This window comes from Terrapene carolina, unplaced genomic scaffold, assembly GCF_002925995.2.
Source record: "Terrapene carolina triunguis isolate 2854851 unplaced genomic scaffold, T_m_triunguis-2.0 Scaffold33715, whole genome shotgun sequence".
NCBI lineage: Eukaryota > Metazoa > Chordata > Testudines > Emydidae > Terrapene > Terrapene triunguis.
Genome location: NW_020698066.1, coordinates 3,523,109 through 3,542,081, shown reverse-complemented (window position 1 = coordinate 3,542,081; position 18,973 = coordinate 3,523,109). Strand labels below are relative to the sequence as shown.

At 41.2% G+C, this 18,973-nt stretch overlaps 1 protein-coding gene across 2 annotated transcripts in view; it reads left to right on the top strand.

Moving 5' to 3' along the window:
• LOC112104949 (calcium/calmodulin-dependent 3',5'-cyclic nucleotide phosphodiesterase 1C) overlaps window positions 1-18,973 on the top strand; it is a 429,477-nt gene that overhangs the window by 397,571 nt on the left and 12,933 nt on the right. For both annotated transcript variants that reach the window (XM_024197556.2, XM_024197558.2), the window contains one exon: window positions 16,606-16,671. In XM_024197556.2, the coding sequence (XP_024053324.1) occupies window positions 16,606-16,671 (66 nt within the window). The remainder of the gene's footprint in view (window positions 1-16,605; window positions 16,672-18,973) is intronic.

Below are 18,973 nucleotides of genomic sequence, written 5' to 3'. Positions count from 1 at the left end.
GGGAGGTTGTGGAATCTCCATCTCTGGAGATATTTAAGAGTAGGTTAGATAAATGTCTATCAGGGATGGTCTAGACAGTATTTGGTCCTGGACTTTGGCAGGGGACTGGACTCGATGACCTCTCGAGGTCCCTTCCAGTCCTAGAATCTATGAATTGTTTGTCCGTATAATCTTTGTCTGGTTCTGTGATTGTTTCTGTCTGCTGTATAATTAATTTTGTTGGGTGTAAACCAATTAAGCTGGTGGGATATAATTGGTTAGATAATCATGTTACAATATGTTAGGATTGGTTAGTTAAATTTCAGTAAAATGATTGGTTAAGATATAGCTAAGCAGAACGCAAGTTTTACTATATAGTCTGCAGGCAATCAGGAAGTAAGGGAGGGAATTGGAATCATGTTTTGCTAAGGAGGGTAGAATGGGAACTGGAACACAGGCAAGGCTCTGTGGTGTCAGAGCTGGGAAGGGGGACACTGAGGAAGGAAACTGGAATCATTGCTTACTGGAAGTTCACCCCAATAAACATCGAATTTGTTTGCTCCTTCGGACTTCGGGTATTGCTGCTCTCTGTTCATGCGAGAAGGACCAGGGAAGTGAGAGGGTGAAGGAATAAGCCCTCTAACAACATCCTCCAAACCACCCTAAATAATTCCTCTCTTTCCTTGATGTTTATGCCCTTCAAATATATTGCAAATGCTACAACCCCAGATCAGACCTGCCTGACATGCAGGTGTCCAAGGGAAGACAGGGCATGAGAACTCCAGACAGCACAGTTCCTGCTTTAATGACGGGGTTGTACAAGACCTCAGTTTCTAAGCTGCTTTTCAGGCACTTAATTTCATCCCCGCCTAATGTATCAAAAGGCCAACTTTCTCTCCAGCTGCTTCCTCTTCCTTTGATGCATCTCTTTGAATCCCCCCAGTTCTCTTTGATCCCTTTGGATAGCACTAGCACATTACTAGAGCTGTTCAAATAGCACCTGTCAGATAAACAATTCAACAAACTTGAGGACTTTTGTGGGGCAGGACGTTGTGATTCATTCCCAGGGGTCGGCAACCTTCAGCACGCGGCCCATCAGGGTAATCCACGAGACATTTTGTTTACATTGACCGTCCACAGGCACGGCCCCCTGCAGCTCCCAGTGGCTGTGGGAAGGTTGCCAACCCCTGCACTAACCAGTCCTGTTAATTGCAAATGTATATCCCTGTGTGTAAATAGTCACAAAATGTTTTGGATGAATAATTTTCAGATTATGGCTTATTCAAAACCTGTTTCTTTAGGTTATTTGCCATTGTGTGTGTTGCCAGAGGAGTCGTGGATGCTTAGCATTATTCCCTAGCACCCTTAGCTGATACAAGAAAAGGCAGTGAAGTGCTCTGGAGAGAGTCATGGCTATTCTGCCGTAGGAAGGGTTTCTGTAATGTGAGTACTTAGGGAGACAGGAGAGAGAAAAGGGATATGTCAGGGGATGAGGCGCTTTGGTGCTCCAGGTACACTTGGATAGTTTTCTTCCAACATATTCTGCATTCACTAATAGCAGAGATGCAGCATAGAAATGACTTCCATGTCTTTAACTTTTGTAGTTGTTTTCATATAATTGACACAAAATGTTATATTGATAGCATAGCAAATGCTTCTCTCTCTCATGGTGACATAATGCTCTTCAGAAGCATTACATGGCATGATAGCGAGGGGATGATATTTGTACATTGTACGTAATTTTTTCCAGAACTGAACTGAACTAGAAGACGGCCACAGTCTAGTTAAAAGGAAAATCTTGGTGCAACCTTAACCACAGAATCCCTTTGTTTCTCATAATTATTAAGAAATCTTTATAGTTGTAATGAAATATAGGAGTGATGAAATAATCGAATATATGGAATGGGATTTTAGATATACAATCATACAGAAAGGGAAGAGCGCATGATGGTGTGATGTAGTATATGGATTTTATCAAAAGGGATGGCCACATTACTCACCCAAGACAGCCAAGTAGGTCATCCCAAAAACTGCCTGTGATGGGGTATATCGGACCCTCTGAGGCCCCCTACTGGAGGCCTCGAGGACCTGCCACACCCTGCCCCAGAAAAGGGCAGTGGAGAGGGTCCTCCATTCTGCCTAGAGTGGGCTGTGTGGGACTCAATCAGGGCCCAGAAGGTCAGTATAAGAGGAGCTGCAGGACCAGAGTAAGTTCCAGTTCCTTGCTGGAGCTATAGGAGTGTGGCTGGTGTGTGGCTGGCTGAGGGAGCTGCAGGTTCTTGGATGAGGTAGTGCTGCCAGAAGCTGGGGAGAGTGAGAAGGAGCCCTGAGCTGGTTGCAGGACTCCATGAGGACAAGGCCCTGAGGTAAGGGTGGTGATGGCGCAGGGCCGCGGGGAAGTGGCCCAGGGAATTAGAGCAGCAGCATGACTTAGATAAAGGGACACAGCAGACAGCTGCTATCTCTGGGAGGGAGCAGACTTTGTCACCAAGGAGGGAACCCTATCCTGGAGCAGGAACAACTTGAGGAAGACATTACACAGGACACTGGGAGAGACCCCTTTTGTACCCCGGAAGGGATTTTGCTTTGTTTTTGACTCAGCTGGAGGGTTGAGTCACCAAAGACACACCACAGAGATAGAGCGCAGACATGAGCACTTGGCCAAGGGCAGGGGGAGGAGAGCGCTCGTGAGAGGTGAATGTGCCCCGTTACACTGCCAATAAAATATTTGTACCACACTACGTTATCATGTGTTCTGTATTTGTAGGGGGGAAATGTTAGAAATGTTTTGGATTTTAAAATGTCAGGCCCAACTGTGTCATGTAGACACAGCACTTCTTTGGAGGAGGTGTGGAGTTGCATCAACCAAATAGTTGCTCTGGGAGGTACTGTTCCTGGAATAAGCATAATACCTTCCAAACTTCTGGGGAGCAGGCACCCAGCTGGTACAGAGAGAGGCAGAGCTGTCAGATCTTCACAGGCATTAATTACTATGGGTTAGATCCTCAGATGGTGTAAATTGGCTTAGCTCCATTGACTTCTGTTGGGCTACTCCGATTTATCCCAGCTGAGGATCTGGCTTAATGAGTCACACATAGCAGGCTTAGGTTTTGAATCAGTCTAAACTCTCACCCCAACTCTGAATGACTGCGAGATTCTGTTCCTGTGCCCTACTGGGTAGCAGATTGCTAAAGTTTCAATTAGACAGGCATAATTACTACCAACTGCTTCAAGTTCTAATTTTTGTAAGCTCAAGGACTTGTAGACATTTGTTTAGTCAAAAAGAGGGAGGCGAATAGGGAAGATTAATCGCTGGTTTTCTATGATCAGCAACGAGCCTCATAGTTGTAAAGATACATTTATATATTGCACAGTAGTGTGTATGGTAGAGAGATTGATGTATCGTAGTATATGTGGATTTCAGTAAGTTATTCAAAATAGTCACATAATAAACTTGTAAATAACCAGTTAAACGCATACTAGTTGAAAATACTATAGTATAAATTATTAGTAATTGCATGTTCTGTTCCACTTTACAATCTAAGACCTCCAAGGGGTACTGTTATAAAGTGGAGTACAACAGGAATCACGGTTAGGAGCCATGTATTTGAATATTTGTGGTAGTGATCACTGGACAGGTCTAAAGTCAGCAATGACAAAATATAAATTTGACAGCAACACTGGAGGGGTGTGCATATACACATACTTATTTGAAATAGATGCCTAGACATTACTTAAAGTCTTCCCAGATATAGAATGGTATATATTTCTTTTTCTTTTTTAATTATCTGCATCAATATGTGCTAATTTTGCAATGAACCCAGTTTGGGAATACGGTAGTGAAATGAAAATGAGCCGTAATCATACTCAGGGCTAAAGTCGCGTTAAAATTCCACATTCTGGTAAGGAACCCTTTTTGTACCCAAAGAGAAATCCAGCTAGAAAGCAAATGCATTTTCTGCACCAAAGAGCATCCTTCTGAAAGCAAAACAATTGAACAATTAGAGTTTTTTACTTCATTTTAAGCAAGTATAGAACTAGAATTTTCTTGTTGGTACAGCTGGTAATGTGGTGGATGGGAGTGAAAGGCAATCTGTGCTCCATTTGCCCATAGAGAACTTTCAAAGTCTGAGGAAAATGTATTTCTTTCCTTTCCATTAGCAGGAAAGGAAGGGATGCTCTTGTGATTAAGGTATGGCATAGGAATGGGAGATGGGACACTTCTGTAGCTCTGCTACAGAACTCACTGTGTGACCATAGCTAAATCATTTAGGGCCCGTTCTTGAGATATGTTGAGCACCTACAGCTGTCATTTACTTGGAGTTATGAGTGCTCAGGATTTCTGCAAAAGGATACCGTTAACCACTGGTGCTTCAATATCTCGTCTTTAATATTGGGCTAATGATATTTCTCACAGGGCTGTTGTGAGGTCATGTTAATGTTTGCAAATCAGGCTGAGTTCCTTAGATGGGAGGCATCAGAGAAATATAAGTTATTATTTGACATTGTTAGATTTTGTACTTACTAGAGCTGAGAATGTTTAATGAAATTAAAATAAAACCAGTGAAATCCAGAGAGTCTAACTCTCAATGTTATAATCATCTTGGCAGATAGGATACCATGTGCAAATTTTTCGGAATCATTGCACCAGTTTACAGATGAACATTATATAATGAAAAATCCCTCTGCTGAGTGCACAGTAAGAGAATGAGGCAAATCTGTGGGCAGTCAGCAGTGATTGTACAGCATTGTGTTCTATGTATTCGGCAGATACAATATTATTCACCTTAGATGTAGTTAAGAAATCAGACCTATGCTGCAAACCCCACCCTCCTTGCCCAAATGAAAAACTATCTTCTTTATGGAGACAAACTGGACTGGCTTCAGAACATGGCAGAAAGAGATTTGTGACATAGTGTCGCTTCTGAGGCATGCAGAGAATTATAAATCAAATCAGCGCTACTTGAGATGGGTTTGGTTGGGTAGCATGAACTATCCAACCCCGCAGCAGCAACTAGTTGATATGAGTGGGTGCTAGAACATGGGTGGCTAAGCAGAGGTGCCAAAGATATTCATGGGAACCTAACTGTTTCAGAACCGGTTTGACCCCTTTCTAATCAAAGTACAATTTTCAAGTTTGATAACTTTTCAGGAGGACTGATGGGGGAGAGGGAGGGTTGTTTGCTCTGGATACAGTGTTTTCTTTTTCCTGGAAATAATGAAAAATGCCTCTTGATTTAGCAGAGCATCTTCCTTGTGGAGTTCTATTCAGGGTGAAGATTTGTCTGTGGATAGTAGTGAAGTCAATGGAGTTACTGTGTCAGGGATGAATGTAGTCCAATATACTTTACTTTTGAATCTTGGAGATATTATTTGCCAAGCTAGCTATTCTGTCGCTTTTAACTGATCATCTGGGATCTCTGAGATAGCGAGAACAGACAAAGCCACAAATTTTACTATCGAAGACAAATATTAAATTCAAATTTTAAACGGATCTTTGCTTATAGCAAAATACCCTGGAGTACCAATGTATATTTTATCTTTGCCTTGAAAGAACAAGTCTTAAAGGACTTGTTCGTGTGTGTTTTACTTGCCATAAGTTCACAGCACAATAGGTACCACTGCTATTGTGTCATGAATAAAGTCAATGTTAACTAGATCCTGATACTGGAAGGTTTTATTTCTCTTCCATTTGCAAACTAATGATTTCAGTAACATCTTCTTTGGATCTATCTTCATTTGGGCATAAATGTCATGCTGATAAACCCTGATTGACCCAGTTATAATGTGAGTAAGGACAAAACAAGCTTAACCACCCAGCTCTGCCAACACCCCATAATCGTTATGTTCATTGCCTTTGCTTTTCGTGGTCTGTGTATCTTGACCAGAGACTGCAAATATACTGTACTATGTGGTGCTGTGAGCAAATATCTCCTAGAGATTTGAACGTGACCACCAAACTCACTTTCACTTGTGATCTGAGCTAATACTTTAAATCCACTATGTCAGACTGGCTTTCCATTTACTGTGAATTCACAAAGTACATGAACTTTATGTGGTTATGCACTGAGCTGCCTTACTACTTGTGACAGAGCCATTTAGAAGAGAGGATCTGTTTTTCGTTTGGAGAGTGTTCTTTTCTTTACCCAAAATACAAGTACAGTGTTGCCCATTTTAGTGTCAAAGAGATGCTGAAATGGCTGGGAAGCAAGGGTGGGTGAAGTGCCCTGTACCAAAAAGACTAATATGACCTACCTGTCAAAACACACTAAGCTCTTGAGCTGATCCCACTGAAACCAATGTTTAAACTTCCATTGGTTAAGGCAGGAAGACAATTGGGTCTGCTTGTGTAGGAAAGGGTGTTACTTTCAAACCAAGTGCGCAAGAGGGTTTAGCTATTGTGCAGTTTATGGTCTTTGTGAGATTACACAAAGCCATGATATCTGGAAGGAATGAGCATGTCTAAACTGATACCTTTTTTCCCTCCTTTCCCAGCTTTACAATCCCTTGACATGGGGGGGAAAAGGCAGCATTGACACGTTTCTTTTTCTTTTTTTTTCCAAATACAGAAAAGGAAAAAAAAAAAAAAATTAAAAAAAGAGACTGCAAATTTCTTTCATCATTTTAGCTGAGCTTCTTCATTCCTCTCCTCCTCCTCCTTCCGCAAAGACCAGTTTCTGGGGAAGGCGTTACACAGCTTTCAAAACAATCCTCCTCCCACTGGCTACTTCACAGTTAATGACTCTGGGGTTTGGGTGTTTTTTTCCTTCACTTTTTTCCCCGTGTGTGTGTGTGTGTGTGGTTTCTTTTTTAAAATTCTCTGGGGGTTTTTGTTAACAAAATAATTCCACTTTCTGGACAGGCAAAGCAAATAAACGAGGATCCTCCTCAGAAGCTATTGCTTCCCTATGTTAGAGCCCTAGCTTGTGAAAGAGACGCTAAGGTGGTGAATAAGAAAAATGGGAATGTGTGGAAAGGGGCTTGAAATTCCTGCATTTGCACTATTGTTTCCATCTGCTAGGCAGAGAATTTGATACCAGTTTTAGCATCAGTTCAGAGGATTTTGTTCATGAAGGTGGTGAATTGTTAAATTCATAAACTTCTCACTAGGACTTAGTACTGTTACACAGCTTTTCCAGCACTCTGATATTGATTTTTGTTTTTTTTCATTTATCCTGTGGGCAAATTCAATTAATCTTTGTGCACTTTTCTTATTTTGTTTTAGTAATGACTCACAACTAGGCTGTTTGCTCAGGGCTGTTGCCCACTAAAGCTCCGAGGAATGTACTTTTTGTGTTGTCTTCCATAACTAGTAATTACAATTAATGATATATTTCTCACATCTGTTTCTTAGATACCTGTAACCACTCTTTACCTGACCTAGAAGTACTGAGAGAAGGCGGGCATTAGGAAGTCAGATGGATCAATTTCTCCTTTCATCTTAGTGTGACATTTCGTTTATCACTGATTGAATGGATGGGTCAAAGGAAAAGAAAAATATAAGTTTTTAATATAAATAAGTTGGAAAAATATAAGCAGACAAAGAAAGATTGGGAAAAAAACTATGATCTAGGTACACCACTGGAGTGAAGTAGGCCCATAAACTTTAAAGGTGAAATGTTCAAAACTAACTAACTCAGGCCCTGATTCAGGAAAGTGTTGCTGTTCATTAAACACGTGCTTAAATGCTGTCCTGGATTAGGGCCCCAAGATGGATCCAGTTCAATGTAACTTGATTTCACCTGTTCATGTGAAATTCAACACACACACACTCACACAGTTGGTTTTTCATAGTTCGTTTTATCCAGTGTATAGTTTTGCCCTGTTGTTCACATATATAGTTTACTATGAGTTAGACTGCTTTCATGCTATTCTAGAGAATGTGGAAAACATTGGCCTCAGAAGGAAAATAAACTCCATCTGTATTCCATTTCTATGTTCAAAGCACAAAACTTTGTTCTACCACCAGCCTATATTAGATAGAAGACTCACAGCTTCTGTTCAAAATGCATATGAACAGGGATGAGCATGTTTAAGATGGCAGTAGGAAATAGTGCCATACTTGTATTAGCCTCACCTAACACTAGCAGCAGTAGGGCTCGTCCGAGTTCAGATTTTGAACATGAACATCCCATAGCTCAGGAATGTTTGTATCCAGGATTTTGGTTCAACCCACTCAGATTCACATCTGAGTTTTTACTTCAGACACCAAAGTTTGAGTTTGTTCAGATACAGGGATTTAGTTGGGGTCCGTCTCATGCTTAGTAAAATATTTTCCCTTGGAAGAAATATAAAAATAACTGCTGTTAGCATACATATAGCATTCTCCAGCTGTCTTCTCTATATTGGTTCCTTTAAAGAAAGTAAAGGAACATACAATATTCTAATTCCTTAGAACTGCTTCTGTGACTGCTCCACACTCAGAACCCCCATCAGCTTCAATGGAAGTTCCACACACCTAGCAGCTATAGAATTTGGCCCATAGGCCCAGATCCACAAAGGTACTAAAGCTCCTACCTTTCATTAAAATCAATGGAAGCTAGCAGCCTAAATAGCTTTGTGGATCGGTGTCTTTGTCTTTATCAAATTCATTAAAGGGACATTGACAAGATATAAATAATACTGCATTGCTGACTCAGTCCTTACTCCTACTGGGGTTTAACTTGAATACAGTCTGAGCCAGCACATTTTTTTTTTTTTAGATGATCCCTACCTAGTTTACAGTGACTAAAAATTCCTTAGACTATTAAAACTGAAATAATTTTAAAAATCAAATTGATCTTCAGCTCTTTGTGATGTATTTTTGACAACACACTGCTTTGACAGTGAAACGAGACTAGGGTGAGCCATTTCTTGGTTCTCATGCACTAGCACTTTGGCGCAACTTCAGGCTGGAGGTTTAACAGTGAGGGTGACAAACTACCCAGGGAAATGATAGATTCTCCATTTCTTGAGGTTTTGAGATGAAAACTGGATGCCTTTCTGAAAGATATGCTTTAGCCACACAAGTTATTGGACTCAAGGTACAGATAACTGGGTGAAACTGAATGGCCTGTGATAAACAGGAGGTCAGACTAGATGTTCTAATGGTCCCTTATGGCCTTATAATCTATGAATATACCGCAGTGGTATATTAACATTTAAAAATATTTTTGACATTTAAAAAAAGTCGTGAAATCATTTCTAGAAGACTCTGTGGCCTTTCTAAAAACAAAAAAACTGAAATGTAGATGTTGAGAGACTGCAAAGAGAGTGGTGTAGATGGAAGAGTCTACCTCTGTGGTTCTCTTTGCAGGTTCAGGTCCTAAACTACTACACTTGATGGTATCTCTCAAATTAACCATCTCACTGAACTGCTCAATAGTATTGTGCTAGTGCTTTGAGAACCAAGACATTATATCTCCCAGGTGAACTAGAGAGCAGTCACGGTGTGCTTATATAACAAATTTGCAGTACTGTCTCTTATTTTATTTCACAAAACTTGTCTGTGAGTGCATGAAACTGAATGAATGGCTCTTTACACAATTCAGTTCAATTAAATACATTTCCTCAGTGTGTAAAACACAATGAAAAATATCTGTTCTTAATTCTTTACCTTCCATTCAGCTTCTCCCTTTGTGTGAGGGAAACAAAGCTGTAGATGCCTTACTATCTGCTTGTCTATTAGAAGAGACAAAGAGTAAGCTACACATACTACAAATATGAGGCCCATGCTGCAGGCCTGATTCACTTCTGTGGGAGTCACATGCATGTAAGCACAACCATGGGTGATGGGGATTTTACAGATTGAGACCTGGATTTGGAAGTCAACCTGTGTACTAAAATGACACACTTCAGCCTTTAGGATGAGAGTGCTGGTCAAATCTCTCACAAAGTACCACCTTGCTGGATGACCAGATCAAAAACTGTCTCCTAATCTGTGAAAACGAATCCAGGCACCTTACATCCTATAAGTAGGGAGAGATTTCCTTGGTGCCCCGCTAACTTGTCCGTATTTAGACTTTTCAAAGTAACTGGTCTTCAGAGAACAGGCGTAGCTCCGTTAACATAAATACATGGTGCCTGTGCTTCTATCTAACAAAGGCCCAAGCTGCCCTTAAGGAATGTCAGCAGATTTTATTGTCAATTTACAATTTACTTACATTTTTTAAAGTTTAAATGTTCCCAATTCTGTACTCCGATAATGATTTAGTTGATGAGAAAACTGGACGTGTCTCTGACAACGTGCAAAGATCATTAGGAGTAGGCAGGGTCAGTTGTCAAAACAAAACGATTTTGATGCATCATTTAAAAGCACATGGTCGAAGGCTTATATCCACTACTTGACCAGCTTTAAACATGAACTGCACAGCTTCTCAACAAGGGCGTGAGCTCAGGTTTTCTGTTTTTCCTTATAAATAATGCCTTTTGGTATTAATGACATTATCCACAGTCACAAGAGAAACATAGATACCTGACTCTAGGGCTTCTAAAAACTCTTGCAATTTCAGATTTAAAAATATTTTAGTCTCGTCACAATTTCAACACTCTCTCTTTAAATAAAGATGCATTGTTTTACATTGGCATTTTACATTTAGGCACTAGGGTTGTTCTGTACTATAGCAGGGGAAACCCAGAACCTTGAACTTAGGTCCTGGTAGGTAAATAAAGAAGACCTTTTTAATTGTTCTGTTTTCAATACCCATTGATTTGTAGCTGGGAGTGAATTTTCAAAGGGGCCTCATTACAGCCCCTTTTGTGCTTGTGAAAAAAACGGACATGCAATTTTTGAAAAAGGCCACCTGAACATACAAACACTAGAATTTAAACATGCAAAGCTTGTTTGTTCTCAGCTTGTGTGCAAATGAGGTTTGGAATGGGTAGATTTTATTATTTGTGTGTATAATTGATCATGCTCAAATTCTGTATGCAGAAACTTGCAAAGACTTTACATTTTAGCTCATGGAGTGTACACACAAAATCTATAACTGATTTTGGATCTGCTTTTTAATTAAAAAAAATCGGTATAACTTAAACATTGATAGAAACTGAATGAGAAAGTTCCTGCCCATCTAAGGGCCACAGCCTCAACTGGGGAATATCTGTGCATCTTCATGGACTGAGGAAATTTCCCTAAATAGCTAATTATTTGGCCCTGTTCTCATCACACTTGTACCAGTTTCATACTGGTATAACTCCTCTGACTTCAGTGGTGTTTCTCCTGATTATCACCAATGTATGAATGACAGGAGTGTGAAGTCCATTTATTTATTTATTTTATCCACCGCTTCATCATCAAATAAGCAAACACAAAACAATGGCCCTCTATTTTCCATCTGCGTACCCAATACCAGTCCCTTAGCTGTGCATGTGAGATTTCTGAATATTGAAGCTTAAATATGGTAAGAGACTTTACAAGCTGAAGATAGAAAACTGTGTTAATACCTGCAGCAGCGTGGAAGAGGGGGCCCAAATGAGAAAACTTGATAGGAAAAGCATACTTTACTTCCAGACTTCTCAGGCTCCAATCCTCCTCCCAGTGAAGTCAATGATACTTCGTCCATTTATTTCAATTAATATTCCTCACCATGGGCTCAGATCAAGTGCAGTGTCAATTTAATATCTGAAACATATTCTCTCAGGGGATGAGTATCCTGTTCTCGCAGGGAGATGGGTTTGGTGATCAGATAGGTCTTTTCCATCTCTGATCTCTGTGGTCAAAGCTAAAAGCAAATCGTTTGACCACCATTGATCACATTATTTGTCATTAAAACAGAAAAGCAGGCACTTTGTTTCAGGTTTCTCAGATTTTTTACTCTTCCTTCCCAGCATGTTGTTTTTTTCTTTTTCTGAGCAAATATAGTGTAAGATTTCTCACTGGCAACAAAGCAGAACTGTGACTCTCTCTTCATCCTCTGTCTCACACACAAGTACACAAAACCATGACCGTACACACGTACAGGCTCCACAATACACTGTTGGCACTTTGTATTCCTTTTATTTCATTAGCGTGTGTGTATAAGGCCTGTTGTGTATTCATCTTTGCCCGGTTCTAGAAGCCATCCTGTGATAGCAGGATGTGTATATGTAATCTCATCATCTTTGCTGGATGATTGTAGGAGTGAGTATATAAAACAATCAATTATGGCCATAGGTGTTGTGTAGTGATAAATCCTAGTGGCAGAGTGAGCATTTTCCTTTTCTTCTGGCTTGGATGATATTTTTATACAATTTTATATACAATTTTTTTAAATATTTGCTATTTTTATTTGTAGGGTTCTGATTGGGTTTTACCAGAACTTCTGGTCGTCTGCAGGCCCAGATTCTCCCATTAAGATTTCTCTTCCCTTTCCCCCCCGTAGACAAAAGCCATTGCATTTGCAACATCAGCTTAGAGCAAAAAATAAAATAAAACAACACCTTGGGCCCAAACATGTCATCAGTTGCACTGAAACTGATGGAAGTTGCACACAAGCTCCGTTCAGTTCCACTAGCATCCCCATTGGGAACTGGAATCAAAGTGTAAATGAGAACATGTATACAGCATGCTAAATGCTGGGTGATTCAATCTGAAGCCCCCCTATATAATGGTAGTGGTGTCCTCCTTCAGTGTGGAGGGCTTTGCTCCCTCCACAATGGATTTAAATAATACTGTAATCAGTCTTTGTTCCTATGATGCTACTTGTGAAGCAGCTTAGATCAGTAGGAAGTTACAGCAGAGGCACAAAGTAGTACACTGACTACCTTCGGCAGGAAGGAAGTCTGTAAATTACCAGTTTACCTGTAAGACTAGATTTCACTGCTCTCAAATTACATTTGTAGCAATGGGTCCTGATGAATCTAGAGAACGTTCAACTTGTTTTGAAGGGGGGGGAAAGGGGGAAATTAACCAAAATGCAAGGATTCAAGATTGTAAAATAATCTTTTCTCAGCTGACGTTGTGCAGGGAGTCCTATATATATAAAGCTGAACATACACTTTAGACTATCTTTATATTAGCAGAAATTATAATGGAGATGTCTTGTTGAACTGAAGTAATATAAGTAGTATACACCTGTAATCCAGAGCCTTTTTCAAGCAGGCAGGAGGCAGGTTGCTATATGTGTTTTGCATCAGGCAATTAGAAAACAAATCAAAATCCATTTTAAAGCAACAGTTAAACACAAGTTTGTTGGAGAAAAACCTCTTTGCTTTGTTCAGACTTTACAATAAATAAATATTGTTTTAAATTCTTCTCAGCAGAGTTGAGAACACTTGCCATTACATGGGCACAATTCCTTTCAGTTTTGCATTTTTTGTTAAGTTCCTTATTTGAAAGAAGAGGCTTGTAGTCTCTAAATGTATAAAACACTTTTCCAGCATTCCAGTTTTTCTGTAAATGAGTACATGTATGTCCATCCTATTACCAAATAAAGTCAATGAGGTCTCCACTCCATTTGAATTTGAATGGGGGAAGGGGTGGTTTGTTCAGTCACTTTTTATATCTGCCACAAACATGGAGCTCTGCACTGTCTCTTTGCAGAATAACAAAAATCAACATTGGTGTACTACTTTTCATGTTGAAAGCACTGTATGGACATTAACTACTTACTCATCAGAATCCCTATGAGAAAGATGGGTAGGTAGTACAGGCCCCATTTTACAGCTAGGGAAACAGACAGAATGTAAAGGTAACTTGCCCAAGGCCACATACATGAGTTGGTGTCAGATTTGGGATTAGAATTTAGGAGTTCTTGACAGCTAACCTGTCCCATTCCGCCAGGCAACACTGTCTTTCAGAAGTGTGTGTGGGTCTTTCTCTTTAAACAATATTTTGTGTCAAGGTCAGAACTATATATTTGTATGTGCATCTATATAGTGTGAGTTTATCTATTTTATATACACTATGTTAGAGATGGGCCTGAACTCTGGATTATTACAGATGACCCCCCCCCCAAATTTTTGAGACATTTGGATCCTATTCCAGAGTCAAATTTTATGATGGGGCTTAAACCAAAAAGCAGGCTCAGGGGCAATCCAGATTTAGATCCCAGGTTTCCCACACATCTACCTGCCAGTTTGTCTCTACTCATGTCTGCATTCCAATAACAAAACATTTTGTTTCAAATAACAATTCTGTTTACTGAGTAACATCCGAGTGCCGTCTTCATCCTTGATTATACGTAGGGTTGCCGGGTGTGTGGTTTTTGACCGGAACGCCCGGTCGAAAAGGGACACTTGCAGCTCTGGTAGCACTGCTGACTGGGTTGCTAAAAGTCCAGGCAGCAGCACAGCGGGGCTAAGGCAGGCTCCCTGCCTGCTCTGGCTCCGTGCGGCACCTGGAGGCAGCCGGCATGTCTGGCTCCTAGGCACAGGGGCAGCCACGGGGAGTCTGTGCGCTGTCCCAACCCCAAGTGCTGGCTCCGCAGCTCCCATTGGCTGGGAACCATGGGAGCTGCAGGGGTGGCATCTCCGGGCATGGGCAGCGCGCAGAGCTCCCTGGTCACCCGAGCTAGACATGCTGGCTGCTTCCAGGAGCCACCTGAGGTAAGTGCGGCCTATCTGGAGCCCACACCCTAGATGCCCTCCCATGCCCCTATCCCTGGCCCCAGGTCGGAACCCCCTCTTGCACCCTAAATCCCTTCTGGAGCCCGTATCTTGCACCCCAACCCCCTGCCCCAGCCCTGAGTCCCCTTCTGCACCCCAAACCCCTCATCCCCAGCTCCCACCCCAGAGCCCACACCTCCAGGCAGAGCCCTCACCGCCTCCTGAACCCCACATATCTGGCCCCACCCCAGAGCATGCACTCGCAGCTGGAGCCCTCACCACATCCCGCATCCCCACCCCTTGCCCCAGCCCAGTGAGGGTGGGGGAGAGTGAGTGACGGAGGGAGGGGGGATGAAGTGAGTGGGGGGTGGGGCCTTGGAGAAGGGGCGAGCAGGGCAGCGGGTGGGGCAAGTGTGTTTGGTTTTGTGCAATTAGAATGTTGGCAACCCTAGTTACACGCGTTTTATGTTTAAATGGGAAAGTAAATGAATAGATTTCACAGTAATTCACTCTCCTCTTTGCAAGCAGATAAATCCCTTGTTCATGAGATTTATTGAAGATTAAGGGGAAACTTTTGAGAGATCCCCTTGTTACAATATTAGAGCGCATCATAGCATTACATATGCACTGTTTGTTTATTTAAGTTTGAACACATAAAACACCTATTGCAAGGGTTTAATCTGCTTTGACAGATTATTTAAATTACAGTCCATAAAGAAGCCTCAACCAGAAACAGCACAGCAGACTCCTCCAGAACCCACGAAAATGTCACACCCCACATAATGATCAACTACTCTCAAATGCCTGCTTAAAGAGAAAATTTTGAAATATAGCCTGAAAGTCATCAAAATTGGGCTATTTCAGACCAATGGAGTGTGAATTCCAAAATCAAGGGGCCCACACAGAGAAAGCCCTGCGAGTAGTTCACTGGCTACGAAAGGAATCAAGCTCAACTGTGTCTGTTGATATCAGTTGTGTCAGGTGCTGTACTGGGAAAGAAGTAATCGCTCAGCCTGGCAGGCCCCAAGCCCTTTGAAGCTTTTTAGCTTAAAACCATCCCCTTTCACTCCACCTGGAAATCCGGTGCCAATCTCTGAGCACTGGACTCCTCTGTTCATATAGTGCTTACACATCCATAAACTCCAGCTACGAATACAACTCCATTTACTCACGGTGGGCCAGGTTCTGATACCCTCACCAGGACTATTTGTGACATGAGTAAGGGGCAGAGTCTCAATCAGAGAATGTGGCTACTTTTTTTTTTTTCTTTCTTTTAGTCCCCATTCTGAAGATCTTGTCAGCCTTTCTCTTTTTAATAAAATGAGACTCATGATCATCAGTGTTGGAGAGAGACTTCAGCCATTTCTCCTTAATGGGGGATATATAGTTCATGACTGTCCACTAAGAGGTTGTGGGGCTTTTCGCTTCTTATTTTTAATAAGGTCAACATGTCTCTCAAGCACATGGTCATTCTTATTGATTTTCATAAGGGCACAATAGGTATCAATTGGTCTTCTTAAATTCTGGTAGTTCATTGCTTTTGTCAGCCTCTCAGCACTTTGCCTAAACTCCTTCAGGTAGAGAGGAAACCAGCCCACAAGTTTTGGTAGCTGTTGTGATCCAGGGCTTTGGCTGACCCATTATAGAGGCCAGCTGTGAACTTCAGATCCAAATACAAAGCTGCCAGGTGTTTAGATCTGGTGATTTGGGGGCTGATCTCCACTTGCAATATTTTAGATTCCCTTCTTTGGAATAAATGTATAATGGAATGAATATTCAAAAACTGGTCAAAATATGGAGGAAAATGCCACCAACAAAATCATTTATCACTCGCCCCATGTTTTGCCAAAAAAGTTGAATAGAAGCAAGTGAAGAGGTATTCGATGTTGGCTCCTCTAAAATCAAAAGGGCCAAAGAAGGCTGCTCAAACAGAGGAAAGTAGCCTGGTTTTGTAAGGAAGTTAGCTCCACCCACGTTACTAACGCTGCTAAGGACAAGTTGAGAAGACATGACAGAAAGGAGCTGACACTATCGAGTGGCAATGATAGTATAAAAAGCATTTGCACAGAGGCAGGCCTGCAGCTCACCCGTCACTTCTGAGACAATTCTTTCTTTTTAAAGGTTCAAAGCGACATTCAAACGAGGCACCAGGCTCAGGTTCCACGACAAGCCGCCTTACGTTGCCAGGTCAGTAGGTACCTCCATGCCAGAATGTGTTTGTATCATGTACAGCCACGCAAATAGGTAATCAGGAGGGTTTCTAATCTTTTCAAACAGTAATTCCACCAAGAATTAAGTCCTACCCACCAAGGTCACAGTTAACTCAAAAATTCACTCCTGTTTTGAGACTTCGATTGGATGGACCCTGTGTTAACTTAAAAAAAAAAAAAAAAAGCTTACGTTTTGTGGATTGCTTTGTGCAAATTATTTTAGTCTGCTGAATGTGGTAAGAAAAACGGGCTTCGTTCTTGTCACCCACATAGAGGAGTAGAAGAGAAGTAATATGTTTGTTCGATGAATCACAGGGCAGCTGTTTTTCAGTTCTCTCTCCCCCCAAGTCCCTGCTCTCTTTGCTATGTCAGCGATACCATCCTCCAGAGGCCCTTTATCTCTTTATCTTTATCCCATTGTCTCACACAATTTCACTCAGAAGGAGGGAGGGCAATAAGGGAAAGCAATATGAAATGGTGACTCAGAATGACTCAGCATGGAGGGGTAGTAAGGACATACACCTTTGGATGACATTGGATGAGAGCACAGGTAAGTCCATGTTGAATCACCTGGGGTGTGGCTAAAAAAAAAAAAAAGAGAACCCAAGGAAAGCAGTTCACTTCTGATTTGGAAAGGCATTGAAGAATTAGTGACTACATTCATTTTTTGAGGACTACCTGGGATATAAATGCAGGTATCCAAGGTACAATACAGCTCTGCATATGGACATCAATATGCAATAGCACATCACTGTGTGACTGACATCTTCTTGCTAGCCGTGGCATGAGATAATTTCACGTCAAAATAACAGCACAGTCAGCAGAATTTTCTTCAAGGTACAACCCAGTGTAAGCTGTACAGATCACTGGCTGTAACTCAGTAAAACAATGGAGAGATACTTGAAAATGTTAATTTTCTCAGATGAAGCAGCATACTCTTTGAAGCCTCATGCACAACTGTGTCCTCTAATAAATATGGACCATCACTGAAAGTAAAACATAAGAAACTGGTCACATCACTTCTCTGAAGACCTTTGTTACGAACGTTGCCTGAAGCCATTCCTAAATAGAAGGTACAGTACAGTAAACACCATACAATCATTCTCTTAATGTATTGAATGCCTCGTTATTGGCTGAAGTAGTTAATAGGTATTGTAGCATTAGCTGTAGATTTTGCCTGCTCCCACTTCTTTCACACCCTTGCCCTGGGTGCTATAATTTTGTAACAATGTGTGTACGTTTATATTGACATCGTTATATGTGTGCTCCTGTTTCAGATGACTTTGGATAGGACTGCCTTGAAGATTACTATCATAATAAAAACCTACTAGCGCCGATATTTGGAGACATTTTCTGGAAAGGCATGTAATTTTTTTTTAAAGGGTGGTTAATGTATAAGTTAAACATTTATGGACAGCAGAGGAGGAATTTGTTCCTAGATTGCTTTTAATATATTGTTTGCACTCTTGCACTATTCCCCTGATAATACACTTGTTTTAACAAGCAATGTTTACAGACTGCTTTTCATCCATGTTGTCCATGACATTTTTGTTGCTGTAATAAGCTAGTGAGCACTTGCACATAATAGGTGTTGCCTGCCTACTTGCACATGATATTTGCTCTCAGAATGTAGGTAATTACAACAGGGTAGTTAAAAAAAGGAGGGAGTACAGTGCAGAGGATCAGGCACTGGAGAGTGTTACACAAGATATAAATTCTCTTCCCTTCTCTGCTATCAACTCTCTGGGTGACCTTGGGCAAGTCACTTCACTGCTCTGTGCCTCAGTTTCCCCCCTCCATACAATGGGGGATAATAATGCTTACTCAAGGTTAAGTGCTTTGAGAGCTATGAAAAGAGCTATATTAAACAGAAGTGGTAGAATTCAAATACATAAATGCTGAGGGAATATGTTAATATACCTCTAGTATAGCACATACTGCTGTATTTGTCTTGTACTGTTGATACATAAGGTTAGTATACATAGCAGCAAAAATGTGTGTATTGCAGCAGCTGTCCATTCCCCGCAGTGCTAACGGAGCAGATTTTCAGGCTGTTCCTTTGAGTGTACTGACCAATTAACATTTCCATTGTTTTTACTATTGTTAGGTCACCTGACTTGAACACCAGCAATCCTGAACATCCCCCTTTAGGAGTGAGGGCACCGAGGGCTCTATCTATGTACCTTACAGCAGGAGAACACTTCAGACTGTCTTACTGTAGTTTAGCTGATCCATACAATGTAAACCTGGTGCCTATTCAGTCTTTGCTCTGTCACATT